A 25,045-nucleotide genomic window follows, 5' to 3' on the forward strand; every position below is an offset into this window, starting at 1 on the left:
TGCACAAGCGTTTTTGTTTGTTCCTGGCTGCTGAGATATTCAACACCATATGAAGAAGATTAATATCTCCTTTGAGATACACCATGCTTGTATTTGCTGCTGGAGGTTACCATGTTAAATATGAGAGAGAAGTAGGCATGTCTGAATGATTGATGCATTGCCTATCATTAGTGTTTATTGACGCGACAGCTCACGCTAGAATATATTGCAACTGGCGTGCATTGGCAGATAATTGAATCTTACCCACTGCAGTTAAGAGCGTTATTTTCTGTACTATAAGGTCAACAGAAGAGGAGGCAAAAAGAAAGATGGGTCAAGTTCACATAAGTAAGCCTATATTGAGAGATTTATATGGCGGATCATATATACAGTTATTGGAAAACTGCTATGTGCTAAGCTGGGTTTGTCAGCTGTAACAGTAATAAGAGAGGATATGTGATGCAATATGACTTCTCCTTATGGATTTGTCAAAACCAAGATTTCACATAAACTATGAATGACACCTGTGTCTGATACTGAAAATGAAACTTGTGCACTTTTCTGTTTATCTACCAGGAGTTTCAAAACACTCTGAAACTGCGAGAGACTAAAACAATTCAGCCTCACAGAAAGAACGTCTTCAGCCAAGAAACACATTGTATCAACACAGATGAGAAATGGCCACTGCCGCACTTCCCACAGCTCTCCAAACGGCAGAATAACATTGCCAAGTTTATAAACTTGGAATAAAGTTCCCAAGCTGCAGTAAGTTCTCTGTTTAGATGAATACTGATTGCTTTAAGACTATGGGGAAAGACGTTGCCCTAACATTTAATCAAAATGAAGAAATTACTTTATGTGCAAATAATCTATTGTATATCACTCTTGCTCTGCTTTATAATTGTAGCAAATTAAAGTGTAGGCCTACATCACCAAGCACAGTCACTTTGTTCAGTCAGTTAACATGATCTGATTTAATTGACGTCAATATGTTTATTACAGTAAAAGCAAATGTTATTGATTATAATTTGTAACAAGTTGGTTGGACACATTTTACTAAGAAGAATAGCAATAAAGCTTGGCAGAAAACATTAGTGAGAATAAGAGAAATATTAAATTCTCCATTTAATCCTTTTTTTTCAGACCAAAATCACTACAACACACATCATGATGTAACTTCCATTTGCAGCTAGCAATAGGAATATCCCTGGAGGAGTTCAAACTTCAAAGCAGCATAATGCTGCTGTATTGGAAAAACCACCTGTTGTGTTCTGGACATTGGGCTTTTAATCAATGTTCTTTTTCAAATTGGAAACTTGGCTTTACTATTACCTCTCTTTAGATGATGGGTTGAACTCCAGAATGAACTGGAATTGGCAACAAATAGCCAATGGTCAAACAGACTGAAAAGAGTAGAAATTTTAATGGAACTGTGCTCAGACACAGAGACGTGCTGCCTCTGTGTACTGCCTCTCTCATGAGCAACCGATCAAAATAATTTTGATATTCAAGTTTCTGTAGGGTATCAGACCCAAACCAGACAAATTAAAGATTCGATCAGGAGCATGGTTGAAACGTGAGGAGCCAAATTCCAAAGAAAGGCTTAAGACAACAGGTTGTAGTAAATAAAATCCTAATTATGGACAATTCCAATTTGGAAAGGAGATTGTCTAGGGGCAGCTGTGGCCTAGTGGTAAGAGACAGACTTCGACTTGTTACCCAAAGGTCGCCGGTTTGAGTCTCGGTGCTGGAAGTAGTTGTAGGTGGGAGTGAATGAACAGCGCTCTCTTCCACCCTCAGTACCCATGGCTGAAGTGCCCCTGAGCAAGGCATTAAACCCCCAAATTGCTCCCCGGGAGCTGGATATATAGCTGCCCACTGCTCCAGGTGTGTGTTCATGGTGTGTTCACTTCTCACTGTGTGTAGACTTGGATGGGTTAAATGCAGAGCACCAATTCTGAGTATGGGCTATCATACTTGGCAAATGTCACGACTTTCACTTTCAAATTTGGGGCAAGTAATTAAGATTTATGATCAAAGAAATGTACAGCATGACCATCACATCAAATCCATGATAGTCATCATGATCACAAGCTCTTTGGATTGACTTCCCCCCAACCTAGAAGAAAAGAACCAGACTGAAGTTCCTAAGGGGACATTTTAACCTCTGGTCTGCACAGAACGTCCATATTTCAAAGAATGGCACAGAAAGTCTTTCAAAAAGACTTATAAATGGATATCAGTCCATTGCTTGACTCCATATTCATTTATATGTAACCAACACATTTGACTATCATGTTTCTAATCACTTATTGTGTATGTCTTTTAATAACTATTGAATAGCGGATTCATATTCATGTTTAGTATGTGTACACACACGCACGCACGCACGCACACACACACACACACACACACACACACACACACACACACACACACACACACACACACACACACATATATATATATATATATATATATATATATATATATTCCTTGAGGCTATATATATTTTCACATCTGCAAATGTGATATTTTCAAATATGGTGGCCACAAATTAAAATTTCATTAAAAAGTTTAATTAAAAGTTCCCCGTTGGCGGGCCCCCGATCCGCTCAGGACTGTTATGCATGTGCATATCTGCATACCCAAAAGTGACACTCATAATTCAGACTTCTGATAGGTATTGTAATTATATGATCTACAGTTATACAGATTTTGGACAGCTATTTTCTTTAATTACTTCCACTGTTTAGTAGTAGTTTGAAAAGCATCTTTTATTTCAGTAAGCCTACTGCAGAAACTACAAATATATATATAAATATATTCTGAGTACACATTTTGTTAATGATAAGTGCCATCTATGCTTTTCGATTCTTGAAAAGCTCCAGCTGAAACTGTTTAGAAGAACCATACAGCATTTCCCATCCCTCAGGGCCAGACTCCATTTCTTTGACCCTGTGAGGGTCACCTAATCTAATTCGGCGATGATCTACAATCTTTGCATAACTGTGTAATTGTCACTTCAGTTACCCAGAGTTCTCTCCACCTCTCCCTCCAGGTGCCAAGCTTCGTCTCTGAACTGTGTAAATTGAGCCAGTGAGTTCCCCAGGCGCCCTCCCTCTGGTGGAGACCTGCCACAGCGGTGCTGCAATTTGTTCCAACGTGAATGCTCTCGGTGCCTCCGGGGACTCTCTCTAAGTGCTAAATGACCCGGCTGAACCCAATAGTAATCCAACACTAGAAGTTATTCCAATTGGGATTGCCTGCATTTAGAACGCATGTATCTCCATCTGAAGATAGTTTATGCTAATTCAAGGTGATCTGATTTTCCCCTTACTGCTTAGTGGAGCCATTCCTCTCTCAGGCTCTCCAGAGAGGCCTGCAGTCACTCCTGCTCACTTACAGTATCTTCCTCACATTGGCTTTATATTTTCTTTTAAATTAAGTATATTGTTGCATGGTGTGTATAAAATGTTTTTTTTTTTGGTGATATTGTATAGTATAATGTCTTACATGTCTTTAAATATGTCCTTAATGTTCAGGCTTTTGACAGTCTGCATGTGTCCTTTCACAGTGATAAACTGATATGCACTAATATGGTCAGATGGGGGCAGTAGCACACTACAGTTTTACTATCACTATCGCATTCTGTCCTGCAGACATCTGGTTGCTTAAAAAGACAGTGAGTATAAATATACAAAATAAATAAAAAAATAAACATGCTGGAAGGCTATATATGCTTTTTTTCATTTGTTTACATTTATTGTCAGCATGAATCCACTAAACTATATTTTCATCCGGGGTGTATTATTATAAAGGGAAGGCAGCCTTGTGATCTTTAACAATCTTTTAAAAAGAGGAAGTGGTCCGGGGATGAGAGAAAGCAAGCAAAGAAGTGGAACAGGAACAAGAAAAACAGGAAGAAGACGGGAGGGACTGTGACAGTGAGAGTGAGGAGCATTAATTAATATAGAGCCCAGTGTGAAGGGAATCAGTTCCTCTCCTGACACACACCCGGGTGGGCAGACGGGTGGCTGTGAGTGGCAGGGGTGGGAGCATCTGTGCCCACCGCTTCACCTCCATTTTCATCACACTTCTAATTGTGCCACGTCAATTGGTAAATGGCACATCAAGACTGAAAAAAAAAAAAAACTAGACTTCATCCAATGCATTTAAATTAAACATATATTAGAACGTGCTTGTGTTGATGTATTTGAGGTGGATGCTTCATGAAAAATGCTATTTTTGCCATGGTTAAAAAGTATTCTGTAAGTTAAATTAAATCAAAACAAGTACAAAACGCATTAACTTAATATGACTTTATAATATTATTAAACTTGAAATAAGTTCCATTCTAACAAAACAAATATATGTTAAATCAATTTGAATAAAGAATACATTTAAGATTTTTAAGTTTACCTACTTCACAAAGCAGTCCATTAAAGGTACTACACTTCAGCAAGAGGGTGAGAGCAGAATAGCATATACCCATAATGCATTGCAACATTCTACCATTCTATCAGAAATATTTACACAGTATACTTGTTACATACAGTAAACATTAAAACTGCCATGCATTTAAATTACTGGTGGGCAACGCTAATTTTTTAATCGCGATTAATCACATTATTGTATGCGATTAATCGCAATAAATCGCAATGTTGATGTTATCGCACTTTTTTTCATTTAAAAGAAGGCTTACTGCTAAATGAACAAAACTGTAATAATGTGATTTGCAAACACTTGAAACAAATAAGGAGCTTTTAACAGCAGTTTTTTTTATATAGTAGCAATTAAAATATTTATTATAACCTAAATCTCAACTTATAACATTAATGTAATTGAATTAAATATAAAACAAGCTATTTGTCACTGCCAGGACATTAAAGTTTTTATAGAAAAAAGTTTATAGTTTGTTATGGAAAAGCCTTGATCATAACATTATAACTATTCCGAGTAGAGAGATCTGCACGATTGTGGGACCCAACGCAGCAGAGTGCGGAGTGGTTCAACACTTGATGTGCGGGTAGAGACTCGTGTGTGCGTGATATGGGAGAATAATTAGGGTGTGCTCACACTAGGCAGTCTTAACCCCCAAAGCCTGGTTCGTTTGACTAGTGTCATCGTTCCGTTTAGCGGTCCCTGGATCGGCTGGAAGAGCGCTAACCGTGCCGGATCGCAGATCTTCTGATACGTGCTGCAACATTGCGTGAATATTTCTGAGCCGCAAAAGCGATAGATCTATAAAGCAACATATTCTGAGAGGGACGGGTGTGTGGACCACAGGCCATACAACTTAAAATAATAAACCACAAAGTTAACAAAATGATTCACTCCACTGTGTCGAGGGAGAGCGCTTCTCTGCTGTCTTTACGTGCTATCGAAAACTTCCTATTCCAACTTATAAAGTCATGATTACGAGCTTGTAGCATTTTTTTGGTTTTGGTTAAAAATAACAGTGGACAGTGGTTTGTGAATGTTGATACTTAGCCTAAATAATTTGATCGAGAGCATCCCCTCCTGTGACCCATGATTTGTCTGTATGTGTATTAAAGTGAAGTGACTTTCAGCCAAGTATGGTGACCCATACTCAGAATTTGTGCTCTGCATTTAACCCATCCGAAATGCACACACACAAAGCAGTGAACACACACCCGGAGCAGTGGGCAGCCATTTATGCTGCGGCGCCTAAGTCATGGTATCGAAGGTGGAGAGAGAACTGTACATGCACTCCCCCCACCCACAATTCCTGCCGGCCCAGGACTCGAACTCACAACCTTTCGATTGGGAGTCCAACTCTCTAACCATTAGGCCATGACTTCCCCAAAGTGACAGACCTTCACCCGAACAGGGACTTGAACCCTGGACCCTCAGATTAAAAGTCTGATGCTCTACCGACTGAGCTATCCGGGCTCTATTCAGAGCCAGCAACAGACTTTCATCATAATAATAATAATAAAACTGCATTAACTTGCGATAAAATAACTGTCGATGTTAATCAATTAATGTGTTAACACGATAATAACGTGTTAACTTGCCCAGCCCTAATTTAAATATACATTTGGTCTGCCTTCATGACTGACAGATGAAGTATGCCATTATGTATAAGTTATACAATAAAAAAATAATAATTCTTAAAGGCACTGTAGTAAAAACTGCCTTAATTCGGTGGATAAGAGGGAGTTTATGGTGTAAAAGAGCTTGACAGTGAACTTCAGAGGGCAGAATTACTACAAAGGTTTAGAATATGGCTCTTTGTAGATTTGCGATTTTTTTCTAATCACATTGCTTGGCTCTCTCTGGTTTTCTATCTAGCTCAGTCATGAATAGGTATGACTAGGGCCTGTCAGAGGAATGACAGCTGGCCAGCAGCGTGAGGTGCAGGGCACCAGCAGCATCATGTGCTGGAGCGTGTCCACCAGCAGGGACAAGACTTTGGCTTGGATCTCCCACTACCATGAGCTGCATATGGGCCCGACCAGCCGTGGCGGACCCCTCCTAACCCCCCCAATTACTCCAACAGCCAGCTGAGTCTGGGGCCTCTGTCTCACCCCACTAAAAACACATCATATTCCCTGCCATCTCAAGACAACAAATATCACTTTCTGAGCCTGGCTCCACACTGCTAGCAAAATGCTTTTGGATGCTGAGTGGAAAAATGTCCAAAACTTCAAGGACAATTTTGCCATTATGTGGCACCTTAAATATTTATTTATTTTTTAAACATAGTACCTCCAGTTTGTTTGACCTCATATGTTAGCAGGGATTTTTTAAGGTTTTTAGCATGAACATGAACATGAACTCTGCAGAATGCCTTGTTAATATTTTATTTTATTTATTATAGATAGATAGATAGATAGATAGATAGATAGATAGATAGATAGATAGATAGATAGATAGATAGCTCTCACATCATTTCAAATATGATTTTGTTTCTTCTGTGAAACAGAAACAAAAACATTTTGAAGGATGTACTAGTTGCTCATTTTCCATGTTATAATGAATAAGGACTTATAATGAATGAAGACAGAAGCTTTCAAACCTCAGAAATGATGCAAAAGCACTATAAACATAATACAAGGGCTTCATACAATTATAATTTAAGTCAGTGAGTCTGCATGAGAATGAGATAAATCTGATTCATGAACAAATCATTCAGACCAATTCTGTGAAAAGGTTCAGCTGACTTATTGATATGATCCATCTTCATGAATGATGAACATTGCACCAAGGAGAGCTAGTTTCAGTAAATGACAGCTTGGAAATTAGCCTGTTCCTCATGCAAAGCTTGTACAGCTTCAGGAAATGTATTGAACAAATCATGGACCACCTTTTTTTGTTGTTGTTGTCAAGTTGGAGCTTGATATCCCCAGATCTCTTTTACATTCATTAGAATAATAAAAGAACAATAATTAGAATTATAAAAAGACTATAATATAATACTATAATATTTTCTTTTGCATTCTTTCAATGCAGAAGTCAGTCAGTCATGCAGCTTTGCAATGACTTGACGTTGAGCAAATGATAGAATTTCATTTAATTTGAAATCCTGGATGATTTTAATTCCCCACACTTTATTTTGCCATTTTTCTGACAGTTTCTGTCTTGAACACAAATCAGCACAGGCACTAAATAAATGAACTTTCCGATTTATCTTGACTAATCTCAAGGCCGATTAAACCTCAACAGCCTTTCGGGAATTCATCTGAAGTCTCTTTTGCCAAGACCATTTAGATATTTCCCTAGCAGTGATTTGGCTTCAGTTCATTTTGAACAACAAGAAGTAATTTCATTTCATCTTAGTTCTAGGCATGAAGTCACAGAGATTCAACATCAAACGATAGCGCCCCCCACAGGAACGGATGGCGACTCAGAGGAAGTGGTTTTCCAGGCATTCCCAAACATTCAGCATTGAGCGTGACAGGATTCAGACTGGACCGTACCCACTGATCATCAATTTCTTTATATAATGGTGCAGGTTAGTGTTCAGCAGAAGGAATTCTGTCTCTAGATAATGAAACGGCTGCATGGTCTCAAAGCCTGGGGCAGGGCAGCCCGCGGTGCGTGGAGAAATGCCATTGACTTGTCCCCTGATGTTCTGCTTGTGTATGGATTGCATGTAGTCTGTTATTTTTTTAGATGCCAGACACTAATATTCCCCTGTCTGAAATTCCCATTAAGAAACCTATGACCTTTGACCACTTGTTTCATTGTCAATTGAGACATGAATTCCCTCACCTTTTAGTTTCGATCATCAACTCTTGAATCACATGCTTGACATCACACAATCTCTTCATTTGATGCAAGTCTCAATTTATTGTGTTTTGAAGGAGATAATGAGACAAACACTTAGTGTATTTGTGTGTGTGATCTACACTTAAAAAATAATGCCAAAAAAGTATTCTAAAGACAAACAGCAGTACAACTAAAAGCCCTAGACCTCATGGTACTCAAACGTACAGATGGTCTAATAAAAGTAATAGAAGTAGAGTTTCTAAGGGATCATTTAGATGAATATACTTGAGGATGGTCCCAGAGATATGAAGGTGCTAAGTTATAAAGAGACTAAAAAGTAAAACTTTAATTCAATGCAATATTTAACTGGAAGCCAATGCAGCTGTCAGAGAAAAGAGTGGTGTGCTCAATATAAGGTGTTAACATAATGATCCAGGCCACCAAACTATAGAAAACATCTGTGAAGAAACTTTTGTGGAACCCCACAAAGAAATGAATTAGAATAATATGTTTTATAGGTGACTAAAACTTGTGCAAGAACAGCAGTACCATTAGCTACATTATAAGCTTTGTACATTCTGAATGCAAATAAACTATTGCTTTCCGAATGTCAATGCAGTTTACTACCATCTATCTGTGGTTTGTTGGGTCACTATCAAATAGATTCGAAAGTCTGCTCCCATCGCTTTGGCAGGTGGTCAGCACTCACCCAGAACAGATCTGCTACTACTAAACAGTGGTTAATTTCTCAGTTCTTGTGTTCTTCTCCATCTTTAGATGATCTATCATGCCTGTGGTTCTGACTGGACAGGAGGCGACCTGTCTCTCTTCAGGAAAGTGACAAGTGAATGCTTTGTGTCGGCCAATCTGATGGCCTCTGCTGGGATCCATGGCAGGGACCCCAGGGACAAAACCGTCTCTCTGTCTGACACACACCTGAAGATAGGATGTGTTTGAGACTCTTTAGAATGGTGCCAATTGATTTTTCCTTTCACTTCCCTGCTCCGGCACATTCTCTCAGTCTCTCTCCCTTCTCTATTTTTTAAGAGGAGGAATAGACATATGGAGCATGAAGTTTTAGAAGAGTGACAGCGCCCTGACAGATAGTAAAAAGCAGCATTGTCAAAGGCTGATGGAAATCTTGAATGAAGTGGTTAGGATCTATATTGGGTTCGGGAGAAGTGATGGCCTCATATCAGAGAGAAAAGGATCTAAAACGAGGTGTGTGAGATGAATGGAGTGCTGGCTAAATGATGTTCAGATTAAAATGAACTAGTGGGGAGAGGGAAAGTTATAGATGAGTACATTTCCAAGTTTTTACCCTCTTTTTGTGAAACTTGTGGTGAATATTGCAATTGTTTTATCGATTAGAAGACATGTTTGATAAAGCAAGTTGAATATAAGAAGAAAAACAACATTGCAAGTCTCAAGTGAGCATAATGCACTTATCAGGTTCAGACAGTGAAAATGTCATTTTATACATACAAATGTTCAGGTCTATTTGCGGAGATAGTAATTTAGGAATCAAGGGCACCTCGCACAAAGTAAACGTCTCCTTGTGTAATGACTGATCCATCCAGCCTGTAATTTGAGACTATTTGAGGGGTGAAGCACTGCTGTTCTGGGTGACAGGAATAAAATGGAGAGAAAATGGTAATTGTGATCTTGATTCTCTTCAGCTTTATGCCAGAGCCACTGACTTAACCAGACGTTGGTTTATTCATAATGACAGCAAGCTTTTATCGTCAGAACAGAAAATAAATTGGAGAACTCGCCACATTGCTCCATTGCTGTCACTGTCAGCTCTCATCCTGGCTCGCTGTCTGGAAGCCACAGCTCCAGATCGACCGTCCTGTTTAAATCTGAACGACAAAAAGGTGTTGGTGCTAGTCATAATTACAGTGTTACAGAGAGAGGTCAGAAAACTCTTATAAGAATAAATCACCCTTTGCTCACTTTTATGCTGTCATTTTTATAATATTTCTTTATGTCTGTTCCACATGAGAGATAAAGTGAACCAATGGAACGACATGAAGGATAAACAATCACAGAATAAAATTTTTTGGGTGAACTATCACTTTTATTAATATTAAAGCCATAGATTTTTTCCACAATTGTTTAATCTTTTTTCATACTGTATGAACTGATGTTCGGTCAAACTGATACTGGTTAAGCTCAGTCCCCATACAGGGCAGAATCAACACATTTTAAGCCACTATATTAACATCTTTCCCCATGTGTTCATTTCATTAGTGTTTGTGCAAGTTGTATCAGTAATTATGGCCTCTCGTAGGAAACAGACATTTAGAGTCCAGCTGCCCAACAAATGACTTGGTCATGATGATGGTTCTTTTACGTGAATCAAAAACATTCAGTGCAGATTCATTCTTTCTTTCTTTTTAGTGAATCAAGTTCATAGAGTTTGAATTGTGACATTTGTGAATCGTACTCACAAGAATTCTATCCAAACTGCCTTTCCAATCAGATGAGAATGAGTTCACTGCTACACCGACAAAATAATCTCAGGTCTACACAAAATACTACATGCCAATTGGCATTAAATATTGCACCGTATAAAATATATGCTGTTTATGTTAAAAGTCAACTGTGCCTAGATGACAGAGAATTTTTGGCTATAAAGTATGCAGTACATCGGCCTAAACAACCCACTGTCAAAACCAATACAACATCCGAAATGTAGTATGGAATCAGCATTATCCACCTGGCAAGGAGACCTATTTGAGCAGCTTTTCTCATTTGCTTTCTTCCCATTTTTCTTTTTCTCACTGCATTGTTGAAACGGATCAGGATGGTCCGTTCTGTTTCTCATCGCATGCAGCATGGCTGACGTGCAGGGCAGAAGAGGCTGGCACACAGTAGCCCTCTTTTGGATCTTTTGAAAGGTTTCTCACAAACAACAGTTATTTGTGGCTTCATTTGTTGTGGACACCACCAATGTTTTGTTTTATTCAAATTCACCATATTCCATTCTCTGAATTTGCACCCTTCCCACTGCCTCAGTCTCTCTCTAGCAAGCGAGCATAAAACGTCCACTTGCTTTGAGGATTCATCCACATCCCTGGGAATTCAGTGTCCTCTGGCGGAGGAGAAAAGCAAAGTGAAACAAATCATCTATTGTGTGTGTAATAATTTAGAGTTACGGCGCTGGGGACAAGTTATCAGTAAAGTAATTACTGCAAACCATGGAGAGAACCTTGTGCAATGGGCTCCATGTGTCTCTTTGGCTGCTGGGGATGGAGGTCAGTCTGCGTGTGCTGAGAGATATTGATAAGGTACAGCATAAGCAGACTGTGACATTCATTTAAGGGCTGTTGTCCTCACTGTAGAGGAGAGCAGGGAGTGCTATAACACATGACAGTTAGTTAGTGACACATCAGTTTGACCAGTTAGAAAATGAGCTAAAGGGGTTCGTTTAGAATGCATAGATCATTATTACTGATAACAGTCTAACAATTCAATTAAGAAAGAAAAATGTTTTCCTTGCATTTTGGGTTAGGGGTTAGGGTTGTAGCACAATGGTTTTGATTTGAATATTTCCTATAACTAGGGCCCTTGCACAAGAACATTAGTTAAAGGTGTGCAATTATTAATAATTTAGCCATCTATGATCATGACCCTGAATGCCCAGTAATTAAATTAGCCATACGTGGGATTTCAGTTCTTCAGTACATGCAATAGTAACTTAATGAAGTAATTTTGCAGTGAATGATCATGTGATCATTGCCATTCCTTTTAAAACCTAAAGCAAATGAATTAAACCTGAGTTTCTCCTGGACTATAATGTTACATATATTAACATTTGCTACTGAATGCAGAGATGACAAGGAATTAAACACATTGAGAGGTGTCCGTTAAGTGACTTGCACTACACCCTTCAGAGTGAGTTATACCCTCTTTCAAATGGAATTCACCCATGATTTCAGTCTTTATGTATTTTTTGTAATTGAAAACAAATGAAATTCTATGAACTCTAAAGTTCTCAATCATAAAAATGATTTTATCCATTAAGTGCTCTAGAGATGTTATGAAGTGAATGCTGCAGGCAAATTAAATAATAGAACAATCTCTAACATTAGAATAGCTTTCACGCATGTACAAATGTGCTGATAATGATTCAGTGAATACAAAGATATTCATGGATCTGCAGACATTACCTGCTGGACACGGTGCAACCATAAAACACACAGATATCATGTCCAGGGAAACAACTTTATAACTTTATTCATAGTTGTTTTATAGCAAAGCAAACATCAAAGGATGAAGGCAGAAGTTCATCTGATATACAGTTTAACATCACTTAAAGAAGTAAATCAACCTTTTAATACATTTTTAATCAATATCAACCAAAAAAAGAAAAAAAAAAGAACATAAAAACTTTGTTTGTGTGTTTAAATAAAGAAATGCATCACTCAGCATCTTAAGTAGTATTTAATTCATTCAAAGCCACACACTTACTATTTGCCGTTTATTTTTGCCATCACCAGTTTGTGATTATGTACTACTTATTTATTCAAATAAGGCAGATTTTTGAAGATGCAGAGACAATCTGGTAAAAACATGAGTGCTTGGAACTGAGATCTGTTTATGCACGTGAAAGGGAGGGAGACTGAGAGAGACTAAATGAAACATTTGAAACAATGCTGGCATGCATCTACATACGCTTGAGGGAATTAATTTGTTAGCTTACTCGTCAAAAACGGCCATGTCAGTCTGAAACAACAGTTTTTTTGTTTGTTTGTTTGTTTGTTTTTAGCAGGCATTCGCAGTAGTCAGAGCAGCTCTGAAGATGAAACATGATCAATGCTCGTTCGAGAGATTAAAGGAGTGCTCTACGAGCATGACGTGTCATTCAAAGCAGATGAGCACACAAACGCCTCTGTCATATAGCGTGCAGTAGGGAGGAATGTCACCACTCGATAGGACCTCCTCGTTTGACCTGACTTGGCTCTGAAGCTAACACACAAAGCCAAAACCTCTTTAAAATGACATCATCGGTATATACGCATACTCATTCACACACAAATGGACATTTACAGCCGTCTTAGTGTTGAAAGAAATCTTAAATGAACAAGGCTGTAGAATTCAATCATATTTGGTCTGAATCTTGCATTATGAGTGCCCTGGGGATAGAAAATTTAGCCTTGGCTTTGCACTTTGTCAGAAGTATCACAAATCAGTGAGGAACTAAAAGGGGCCAGATGATGTTAGGATGTGTTTTGATCAATCTACCTATTTCAACCCAGTTCAAATCCAACACCAGGATGCCATATTGAGAAGAAAACAACTACAACATCAAGAACAAAATATATATATATATTGATCAAGCAGCATGTCAGTGAGGTATAGCAGCCCTCCTCCAGCGCCACAATCTCTCTGATATGTTCAAACTCTCATTTGATCCATTTAATTTAACTATATATCTGATTTATTATCAATATGAGGGAGCGGAAAGGAAAATACAGGTTGAATAGAAGGAAAGATGGTGAATGAAGTGGGGGTCAACACTTTTCCCAGTGTTTGTGGGGGACTCCCTGGCGTGGGACAAAATTGGTGTGATGTTTGCCTTCACACAGTTTGCCGGCACTCGTTCCCATGAGGCTGACTGTCGTCTCATTCCCATGCATTCTTCTCACCTTGGCCATCTTGGAGAAAACAAACACGTAAGCACTATGAAGTGTACTTGTTCAAGTATACAGGACAGATTAGTGTCAACATGAAATCAGCATAAGGCCTATTTACCTTTTCTTTGTCATTTCCAGCTAGGTTCAGTTTTTTATTGTTACATACCCATTGGTAATGGAGCTGCACCTAAAATGTATATTCTAATTGGTTGACTATTTATTGATTCATCAAATAATCAAAGAATTGATCAAGAAAAATGTTATTTTAATATATAATACACTTATAGAATACACAATCTTTTAATTAAAAATAAGTCAAACTACCTGTATACCTGTGTTTGTACAGATACACACATACAGATACTGTTCTAAATCATTTCCTGTCAAACACGAATAGAATGCATATAAATGGCATGCTGGGAGTTTGTATGTGCTGCCCTAAGAGGGAAACTGACCCCAGGGCTCCCGAAATGACAGCACAGCAAAACTCTTTTCACACATGATTTATCAGCTTTCTCGCACTGTGTCATCTTTGCGCTCTGATCACACACGCATTGTGTTTGATTTATTAATGTCCGTGAGGTGGGAATGCAGGTAATTCATCAAATTCAATTTAAGGAGGCATGCCAACACGTTTATTCAGAAAAATCAGGGTCACTCCGCACTTCCAGATCAGCAGAGAGGAAGTGAATGAGAGAGAAAGGAAGTGAAGGAACTGCGGGTAAAGCATATGAAACAGAAAAAGTTGGGAGCTTGAATGAGAAGGACGATGAGAGAGACGGGGATATTTATTGAAGAGGAGAACTGTGTTTCTCTGTTTCATTTACAGCTTGATATCCTGCCTTTACCTTCGGAATTTGGTCTGGTGTCTGGTGGAGTTGTATCGGGCTCTTGTGAGCTCTTATCGTGGGCTTTCACATCATCTACGTAGGGAGCCAGAGAAAACAAGGGAAGAAGGCAGAGTGAAGGGAATGAATAACTCAAGATCACAGCTGAGCAGAGGAATCAAAAGTTAGATGCTACTGGGTGACATCTCATTGGCTACTGGGCTTCTCCTAGCTGAAATAAATGCAGTGGATGCTAAAAGCTATGCCTGAGGCAACAGAGGCTTCAAGAGAAGAACATGAGAGTGCAGAGCTCAGGATGACGAGATACACCTGTGCATGCATCTGAAAATACATCCAAACACACTCTTTTTTCTTCTGTATAAATCATAAAGCATGCATTTGAGTTTACTTGAGCAAATGCAACATTTACGATCCTGTTTCATCCTGTTTTCCCTGTCATTTCTTGTCTCTCAACTGTTATTTAAAAAAACTAAAAGTGGCTAAAAGGTCCATAACCTGAAAATTAAAATTTAAAATGCACCCACACACGCTCTTATTTCTTTTGTATAAATATTAAAACATGCATTTGAATTGAAGTCGTGACCTAGTGGTTATGCACATGCTTACAAAAATACTGGGTGACATGAGCTTCAATCTGATCCTGTTGCAGAATTTTGTCCTCTCTCAACTTTCAAATAAATAAAATTGCTTAAAACTCAATTACATTTGGAAATGCACATACACACTCTGCTTTCATCTGTACAAAATATAAAATAAGCAATTAATTTGAATTTAAACCAATAAATGATCCAAGGCCAAAAATAGTTTTAATTCACACATCTTTGTGTTTACCTGTAGTGCTGCTGGTGGGGTTGCTGTCCTTGTCTGTTGTGATACTTTGATCAGCATCTAAATAAAAAGTCACAATTGTTATGTTCTATGTGCTTTTCATTTCTTTAGATTTTTTTTTTTTTTTTTACAATCATATTGGTGGATGCTGGATTCCTTTCAATTCAATTCAATTCAAGTTTATTTGTATAGCGCTTTTTACAATACACATCATTACAAAGCGACTTTACAGAAAATTATGTTTCTACAATATTTAGTAATAGTTTATAAGTGGTGACTGTCAGTTTGTGATCGTATGACAGGATTTTTAGAAAAATTTATACAAGACGTAGTCAGCCAGACGATGAACATTATTAATGTTATTAATAATTAATAATAATTATATGATGCAGTCACACTTGTAGCAATATTTGTTAGTTCTGTTCCTCATTATGATCTTCAGGAAGAACAGCAACTACATAATTTGATCCCCCAAAATGTATTTATTTATTTTTGGACACAAAATATCCTTTTAAAGTTCATATTTCAAATCACGAATTTGGTATGAAGGTATGAAGGCAATTGCGACTTAATTCTCACAATTGAAAATACATTTTTGTCACAGAATTACAATTTTATATCTTTGACTTTTTCTTCTAATTCTGAGTTTACATAAAAAAAGAGTCAGAATGTATTTTTTTTTTTTTTCCTCACAATTCAGTTTATTGGAACCACAATGAAAAAAAAAAAACTTAAAAAGGTAATTCTGATATATATTTCTTGCATTTGTGAGTGTATATCTCACAATTCAGACTTTTATTTTTGGAACTGCAAGAAAAAAGGCTGAATTGTGAGATAAAAAGTTACAATTGCATTTTTAATTATAAGCATCCTTAACTTGGTTATTCCTCTGAATATATTAAAGTGACTTAGTAGCTACTCACATTCTAGGCATAATCCCTGTATCTTTAATAATTGCATCACCCCAAGTGTAGTGTATTTAGACATCAACTTCAATAAGAGATTTCTCTAATTGGTTCTTTGGTGTAAGACCAATACATATTTTTTTAAATATGAAAAATATGGTCCAAAAGCCTCTCGCCTTCAAGAGGAACAAAACAAATGCAGACGAAAGGGGAAGCATAGAAAATTAATTAGAAACTGCCTTGAGTCTATATCAGTGTGCACCTCATTTTCAAACTCCTCTATAACTTTCTTCTTCTATCTTTCTGCCTAAATAGCAAAGCAAACCACAGCATGAAATAATCTTCGTCCTGCGGCACATCCATGGATGATGCAAGCACACCCAACTCAGTGCTGCAGATTGTCTTTGCGCTCAAACCATTGCGTTTGCCTGCAGAATACCAATATTTACCTTCATGAGAATCTTACAAACATCCTCTGGAACATCTTAAACGTACAATACAAATCACTGGCTAATAACATGGCGTCTGTTTTCACTGTGAAGTTACATGCTTTCATGCTTATTTCACAAGCTCTGAAGCTTTGCTTTCAGCCGGAGAGTAAATTTTTCGGGTTACGGTAGCAACATTTCAACAGCTACAGACGATGACTTCAATGCAACCTTTCAGAACGAGAGCTACCCAGACACTTCACTCTCCCTGGTGGCCAGCCCTCAAATTCTACTGATTTAATGGGGCAAAGCTGCAAGTGATGGATTTGTATTTTGAACGTGAAAAAAAAGATATCTATCTATCTATATATATATCTATATATATCTATCTATATATATATATATATATATATATATATATATATATATATATATATATATATATATATATATTTCCTCATAGAGTGCCTGGATGAGGAAAGGCGAGGAAGAGCACGAGCAACCGCCATGATTTCATTTCAGTCTTTTCTCGTGGCACCTTAGAGGGAGAAATTGAAACCGAGTGCTATATGATTCAACAACACTGTTTCTATTACCACCCACTTCTGGAAGCAAGTTTCCTCTCTGTTCCTCGCTTCGGTGTTTTATCCATATTCCAGCACAAATGCGGAGCTGAAGTAAACAAAGACTTGCACACATGTACAAAGGAAGTGCAGGAATGTACATCATAACATAAAAATATCTAAAGATTCTCAAAACAATTAACTATTACCTGAGAAGAAAAAGTGCATTATATATATATATATATATATATATATATATATATATATATATATATATATATATATATATATATATATATATATATATATTAGTGCTGTCAATCGATTAAAAAAAATTAACTAATTAATCGCACAATTTTTAAAAATTAATCGCGATTAATCGCGATTAATCGCAATTAAAAGACTGAAACTTTTTGGATATGTAAATGTAAAATGTAAATAATTAATGTAAACTCAAGACAAAGAAACTATTTAAATTCAAAATATGATTGTTTATTGGAATTTTTGTTTAACTTGTAACACAGATTTTCTCATGTAAACAACATACCTGCAATAAACCATCAATATCCTCCAAATTAACTGTTGGCTTGAAAGCCATATTTATTACAGAAATAAAAACACAGGCATGTAAGTACCATTTGAATTTCAAAACAATCAATGCCAATAAAAAACAAAAATGATTTCCATGTTGAATTCTAAGTGGACTGCAAAAAAATTCCAAAGTATAGTCATTGCCAGTGCTTTAAGTGGGCCAGTAAGCACAGGTACTCAGTACCGCCACTTCCAAATATAGCTCTTGAGCGTACCGCCACCTCTCTGTGCGCCCAGAACGTGCTTGTAGCGTACCGGTACGCTCATTTGGACATCTGTTTTAATAGAGGTTTTAATCTTTCACCTGCACTGCCGATTTTCAGAGCGCCCTTCACAATGCAAGCTTCCTAATTCATCCCACCCAGGGCAGAAACTACATTACCCATTCACCCTTAAGTTATACAAGTGAATAGCGCATGTGTCGCTTTTCCCACTGTTAAGTGTCAACAACTCAACGTGGCCGGAGAAGGTGTGTGAAACTCGTTGTGAGTTATACTAAAGCAAAATCTTGAGTATTTATTGTCTGATAAACATTAAAACTGTCTGCGGAGGTTGAGTCGTCCTGCAGCCCCCGCTGGCTGTTCATTGGCTGCAGCATCTTTTTTCTAAGTTCTAAAAAAATACCGTAGACGGCAAGGCACAAATTTAGATATTCATTTATCTAATTAATCTATAGCCTATGCACAAAGACAATATGATCTTTTTGTTTTAAAGCTTGATGAAGAGAGAGAGCGCAAGTTGCTGCAGCTGCGAGGAGGACAGTGATGCACGCGTACAGGAGTGATTGACAGTTCGCGGCACTGTGTACAAAAAATACTCCGCTACACAATTATTTCGTTATTTTCATTTAAGCTTATTAACGTTAGCGTTACAGAAAGGTCTGATTTACGCACTGTTACAGTCATTGTTTTTTTTTTTAAAACAATGACATTTGAGTTCATGATTTTAATGTTGCTGTTTCTTGTGGCAGACTAAATGAAGAGTAATGTTTCTTGTGGCAGACTGAAGAGTAATCCGGCAGAGTTTTATACTGAAACTTTCCGTCTAAAAGTCCTTCCTTGGTCTTATCCATATTTCTTTGCACGTTGAACACACATAGGCCACAACTGGAAATAAAAAAAAAAACTGCAACCGCGTTAATTGCGTTATTTTTTTTTAACGCGTTAAATATTTCAAATTAATCGAATGCGTTAACGCGTTAATTTTGACAGCACTAATATATATATATATATAAAATGTTACTACATACTGTATAATCAAAATAGGGATATAATCTTAATAAAAAATAAGATCAATAAAATTAATTAAATTTTGCTTAATTCCATGTTTAACTATTTGGAAAACAAGACAAACAATTCAGATGAAGGAAATGTCACACATGTAATGCTCTCAGTTATTCTGGGCTGCGTTTAAAGTCCATGGAAAGGCACCAAAATGAGAAAGCAGGCTGTCGCTTGAGTGAACCTGCTAGCTCAATTGAGACTTGGCTTCCTCCTGATGCTCCATCTGTCTCTTCTTCCATCTAATAATGTCAGGGCTGAGAGGGAGCCCCGCCACTTTGGGCTTCTAATAAGCAGCACTGATCAAAACACAACAAACTAGCCTCTGAAAAAACGAGATGCTGGAATTTCAATCAGTGCATGTGCCTGCTTCCAACTGTTGCCCTGTACGTCAGGAGATGCTGCAGGAATTTGCCAGCTCTCTAATTTAGCTTTACAACTGACAACACTATGAGTTCTGTCTTTTGGGAAGAGAGTCTGAGCATGTGCCGTGAAGCAAATAAAGTAGCCAGAGGTTGTCAAGCAGGAAAAAGTGTAAAATGTGACATGTAGGATAGCTGGGAGCTTGAGTCTATTTCTCAAATAAATGTGAGAGAAATCAACTGAATGTTATTTTCTTACCCAGCACCCAATCGACTGAATTGTGGTTTCTGATTTAATCTGATGCAAAGGCTATAGCATCATGCCATCATGATTTAAAATCCTCACAAATAGTTACATATTTGGTGTTTAACATCAGACTAAGTCTTTACAAATGGCCTCAAGCTATGTGTTTTGGTTATTTATCCTGATTTACCTGACAGCAGTCCACTGGACTCTCAATTCTCTTCATCACAGCGGCTGAGCGAGCTCAATATAGTCTGAGGGCCCTATTTTAACGATCTGAAAAGCAAGTGTCAAAGCGCGAAGCGCAAGTAACTTTGTGGGTGGGTCTCGGCGCTGTTGCTATTTTCCCGGCGGGATAAATGGCTCTTGCGCCCGGCGCAAATCTAAAATGGGTTGGTCTGAAGTAGCTTCATTATTCATAGGTGTGGTTTGGGCGTTACGTGAAATAAACCAATCAGAACTTCATCCAACATTCCCTTTAAAAGCAGGTGCGCAAGTTCCATTATGGATTGCTATTATTATGCCGTATTTACCAGGCGCACGCCAGGAGCGGTTCACAGCCGAGGAGACTGATGTTCTTGTAAGAGCAGTGAAAGACAGAGAAGTTGTGTTGTATGGGGATGGGAGAAACCCACCCAAAATAGCGTCGGTTAAACAGGCATGGGAGGAAATAGCCACAATTTGTCAGATGTCCTTATATACACATATGTCTTGCCACTATTTGGCCAACAGGTCTGATCCTTAATTACTACAATTAGCCTGAATAATTTGTAAGCTAGATTTATGCCTATTTTTTCACATCGTGGTGGCACACCACAATGATTTCCGTCATCTCACGTGTTAATATTTTTTAGTGTAACAATTTATGATTTGCAAAAATAACTGTTGCATCTGTGTAGATTACATGAGCAAAGTGTATGCGCGTTGTGCACGCTATATACATTATGGTCAAGCATGCGCCCTTAAAATAGCATAATGAACAACGCGCAACGCGCCACTGACTTTAGACTAGGTTTTTTCTGGTCAGTGGCGCAATTGTTTAATGGAACAGCAAAATAGCACCAGGGATTGTTTGCGCCAGAGCACGCCTCCTTTTTTGCGCTGAACCGCCCAGGGAGCGCAAGTTCATTCACTAGTTTAGCGACGTGCTTCTGTGGAGGGAAAAGCACGCTTTGCGCGGGTGCAAAATAGGAATGACACATGCGTCGGTGTACAAAGTCAATTGCGCTGGGTGCAAGATAGGGCCCTGAGTGTTCTAGTTTCGATAAATTTTCGTATTTTCTTTGCATCTTATGCTTCCCTTGAAATTAACTGCACTTAGGCGTAATGAAAGTTTGATGGTCTTGTTGTGTGGGTGGTATCTTTACAGTCAATGCCGGGCAACTCACAAAACAGGGAAGACGAAACAAGTGAGGAAGGAAGATAAAGGGAGGGAAGTGTGATGGGGGGCTGGAGGGTTGGGGGTTGGGGGCATATGTAAGTCATATTCATATTCAGACAAGCAGAAAATTAGATACTCCACCAAGCATTCGCTTTAGAGATTGTGAGGGGCTTTTGGGTCTATTGTTAGGCAGCATAAATCATCTACGCCACCCAAATAATGACCGGTCGTGTCCGGCAAGCATCAACATCATCCCTCGTCCACTCCAAATTCAACAATGTCGTTACAGACAAAAGCCAAAGCAGAAGTTTAGTCATTATGAAGTAATCTTCAGGATATGGTATGCCTGGTTCCTGGAGACTCAAATGGTGGTGCTGGATGAACAGTTTGGCCAATGTCTTTAAAAAAATGACCATGGTAGCTATCAGGACTATTCAGATGCGCTATTCAAAACTGAACTGAGAATAAATGTCTTTAAAATTCTTAAATTGTAATTGTATTTTAGGTGGAAAACATGAAATAGATATTATTATTTTTAAATAAAGGAAGTAGAATTACAATGAACTAAAGAAATAAATAAAAATCATATAAATTGGATAAAAGAGAAGGTTTGCCAAAATACATACATACATAGGCTGCACTGTTTTCACCACTGATTACAATAAGATATGTTTCTTGATCACCAAATCAGCATATTTATGAAGAGATCATGCAACACTTAAGTAATGGCTGTGGATTTGCAATAGATTACATCCTAAAATATATTAAAATAGAACATATTTTAAATCGAAAAATATTTCACAACATTCAAGTTTTCACAGATTATTTGATCAAACAAATACAGCCTTGGTGAGAAGAAAAGACTTCTTTAAAAATATGAAAAAAGTTACTGACCCCAATCTTTTGAACAGTGGATCAAATTCTATAGAAGTTGTATTTGCAAATGTCAACAGGCACATAAATGTCCAGTGAATTTCTGTCAAATGCAGCTGGACATTATATTAGATTATTTTAGGAGGGCCAATCATCCGAGCCGCTTCAACAGAGTTTGGGAGAGAAATTTCATTTATAACCTTTTTCCTTTCACCTGGATTGTTTAGGTTCTCAAGGCCGTTTGACTCTCACGGTGTGTAGGAAGCTCAAAGCTGAACACAAACAACCAAACCAATAACCCCCGTCTTAACTGGGGCACAGGCCCAGTGTAATCGAACCAGCGACTCACAAAGGCACCTCGCCTGATGGTTTTCACATGACGCTCAGGAGGTTAATGGAAAAGAACTCAACTGAAAGGAGAACAAGAGGGCAAGCTTTCAGCCGTCCCCACATTCACAAGAGTAAAAACCGCTCAATATCTCACAAGTCAAAGACATTATCTTTCTGTCCTTCACTTGAAGGTGTATGTAGATGGTATGTTTGGTTTACGGAGATGATATAATGAAACAAACTCTTCTCATCTGGAAAAAATGAGCAGTGTAAGCAGCACCTGACATCTCACTGTAGGTTAAGAAGCTCAGGGTGGTCTTCAAGCTGTGCTTTCATAATCTAACATGTAAAGAGCTGTACTTTGCAAGTGAATCGCCACATTTTAGACCAAAGTGCAGCTTTTGTAGCGTTTTGTGCCAGGTAACAGTAGAGTTCAGCTCATCATTGAAACATACAATGTAATTCCAGGCCTATTCATGCACAACAACGGCGGGCGACCTTTTCAAAGAGCCAGACCATGAGAGCTAATGAAGCACTAAATGTTGAGAGCAAACTTAATTTCCATATGTAAATATTCAAAGGTTGTGGGGCGAAGGCAGACATATTTTCTCTGGAACAACACTGAGAAAAAAGAGAAAAACATTCCGGGAGGCACTTGATTGTGTGTGAGGATTTTTTCCTGATTGCGTCGCTGTGTGATGGTTGAGCTTCAGACAATTAGAGCCAATTAAAAACGTACTGAGTCGAAACAAACCCGGTGGGGAGGGGTTCAGTGTAAATACCACAGATCCTTCTCATGCACGTTCCTCTGTGAAAAGCCAAGTGGTTCCTCTCATCTGTATTCCGCCCTCTCAAAGAGAGGAGTGAGACATACGAGGAAGGGTTTCCACAGAGCCAAGTGGCATTGTTTTACCAGCCGCATTTGCCTAAAGTTACAAGATGTGCTTTGACAAGCTGCCATTGTACAAGGAAGAGGTCCTCTCTAGGTCTGAAAGGCTTCCAGTTCTCATGGGCCAAGAAGGCCATGCTTGGAAAAACAAAACAAAACAAACAAAAAAACTGTGAAAAGAGAACATGGGGTCACCTGGATTAAGGGTCACATTGAAAGCGCTGTGGAGAATTGAGCAGGGAGGTTTGTGGCAGGTCAGTAAAGCAAATTAGCAGTGAAGGGAGGCGAACGGTAGCCTTTTTAATGTGTTACTTGTCGATGTAGAATCCATATGATAAACTCATCAAGTAACATGAGTCTGAAGTGTGATTTCACAGCTTAATAGCAATAGTTCACCCAAAAAAAAATCTGTCATCATTTACTCACTCTCATGTTGTTACAAACTTCAACGGAAATTTTGTGTAATGCACTAGTTGCTATTTTCCATGCAAATAAATGGGTACAAGAGTTTTCAAAAGCTTCAAAAGGTTGTAAAAGCATCATTGAAGTTTCATAAAAGTGCTGCATACACACTGTATTTCAAGTCTTATTTTTCTAAATAGTAGTTAGAGAAAACGTTCTCTTCTCTGCTTCTCAGCTCACAAAACAAAAAGGGATAAACAACATTAAATATGAAGGAAGAAAGGGTGCTTTCACATCTCTAGTTCGGTTCATTTGGTCTGAACCAAGGGCAAACAATTATACATTGTAGCATTTTTCAGCTTTTTTGGTTCCTTTTCACACCACACTGATTGTTTTGGTTCGAACTAGTTGAAACAAACCAAAATGCAGTCACATGACAACATCCATATCACTCATTGGCCATGACGTATCTCCTGAACTGCTTTTCGATTGGTCAGAATTTATGTGCGGGAAAATTCTAACATAAGAGGAGAAGCCAGCAAACAACACGGAGACAACACAACTATGGAGAGATGACTGCGCGGGGCTGGTTTTGTCCCTGGCCATAATCTATTACATTGTTTGTATACACCACAATATGCAAACAATACATTTCTATAATGAAGTGCAGATGCGGCTTGAAAACAACGTTCTAATGCACTGCAAATGGCGAGCGGGCATTGCTCGTAACTTCAAGCGGAGTTCTGACTTGCTCAACTCAACATGCTCAACTCAACTCTGACATGCTCATGGTCATTATACCAAATTTCTATGAGGCTTCGCACCTCCTCACTCATGAGCTGCCATGCTAAAATGCAAACTGTCAACAAACACTTCCTCATCCCATAATGTACAGCGCAGCTGACTACGGCAGCTGGTTTAGTCCAAAAATGATTAATACTTTTTGCAGTTGGGTCCGTTCGAGGTCGGATCACAAACGGACCACTCCAGAGTTCATTTGAAAGCGTCACGAGACCACCTCTTCAAACAGGTCTTGGTACACTTGTTTGGTCTGCCTTTGGTACGCACCTGAGTCCGATTGCTGCTTTCACACCTGCCCAAACGGACCGCACCAAAGGGGGAAACAAACTCTGGTACGATTCAACCGAACTAAATGAGGCAGGTCTGAAAGCACCCTATGAAAAAGGGGGTGTCCCCTTTGCCATGACCCTTAGATCCTCAAAACACAACTTTCAAAGGTAGCAGGGCCTTGTGTGAAAAAC

The 25,045-nt window shown here is 38.4% G+C and overlaps 1 protein-coding gene across 3 annotated transcripts in view; it reads right to left on the reverse strand.

Annotated features, from left to right (window-relative positions):
* Positions 1 to 9,911: 9,911 nt before the first annotated feature.
* The window catches only part of LOC128026060 (ADP-ribose glycohydrolase MACROD1), a 517,908-nt gene continuing 502,774 nt past the window's right edge, over positions 9,912 to 25,045 (reverse strand). Inside the window, exons 18-20 of one of the 3 annotated variants that reach the window (XM_052612789.1) lie at positions 15,539 to 15,595; positions 14,708 to 14,782; positions 9,912 to 10,069 (exon numbers count right to left, since the gene is read on the reverse strand). In XM_052612789.1, coding sequence (XP_052468749.1) covers positions 10,017 to 10,069; positions 14,708 to 14,782; positions 15,539 to 15,595 — 185 coding nt within the window. In that variant the 3' untranslated portion in view covers positions 9,912 to 10,016. Of the gene's footprint in view, positions 10,070 to 12,433; positions 13,881 to 14,707; positions 14,783 to 15,538; positions 15,596 to 25,045 lie in introns of those variants that run through there. The other 2 variants (XM_052612788.1, XM_052612790.1) reach the window with 2 other exon arrangements.

Source organism: Carassius gibelio, chromosome A13, assembly GCF_023724105.1.
Source record: "Carassius gibelio isolate Cgi1373 ecotype wild population from Czech Republic chromosome A13, carGib1.2-hapl.c, whole genome shotgun sequence".
NCBI lineage: Eukaryota > Metazoa > Chordata > Actinopteri > Cypriniformes > Cyprinidae > Carassius > Carassius gibelio.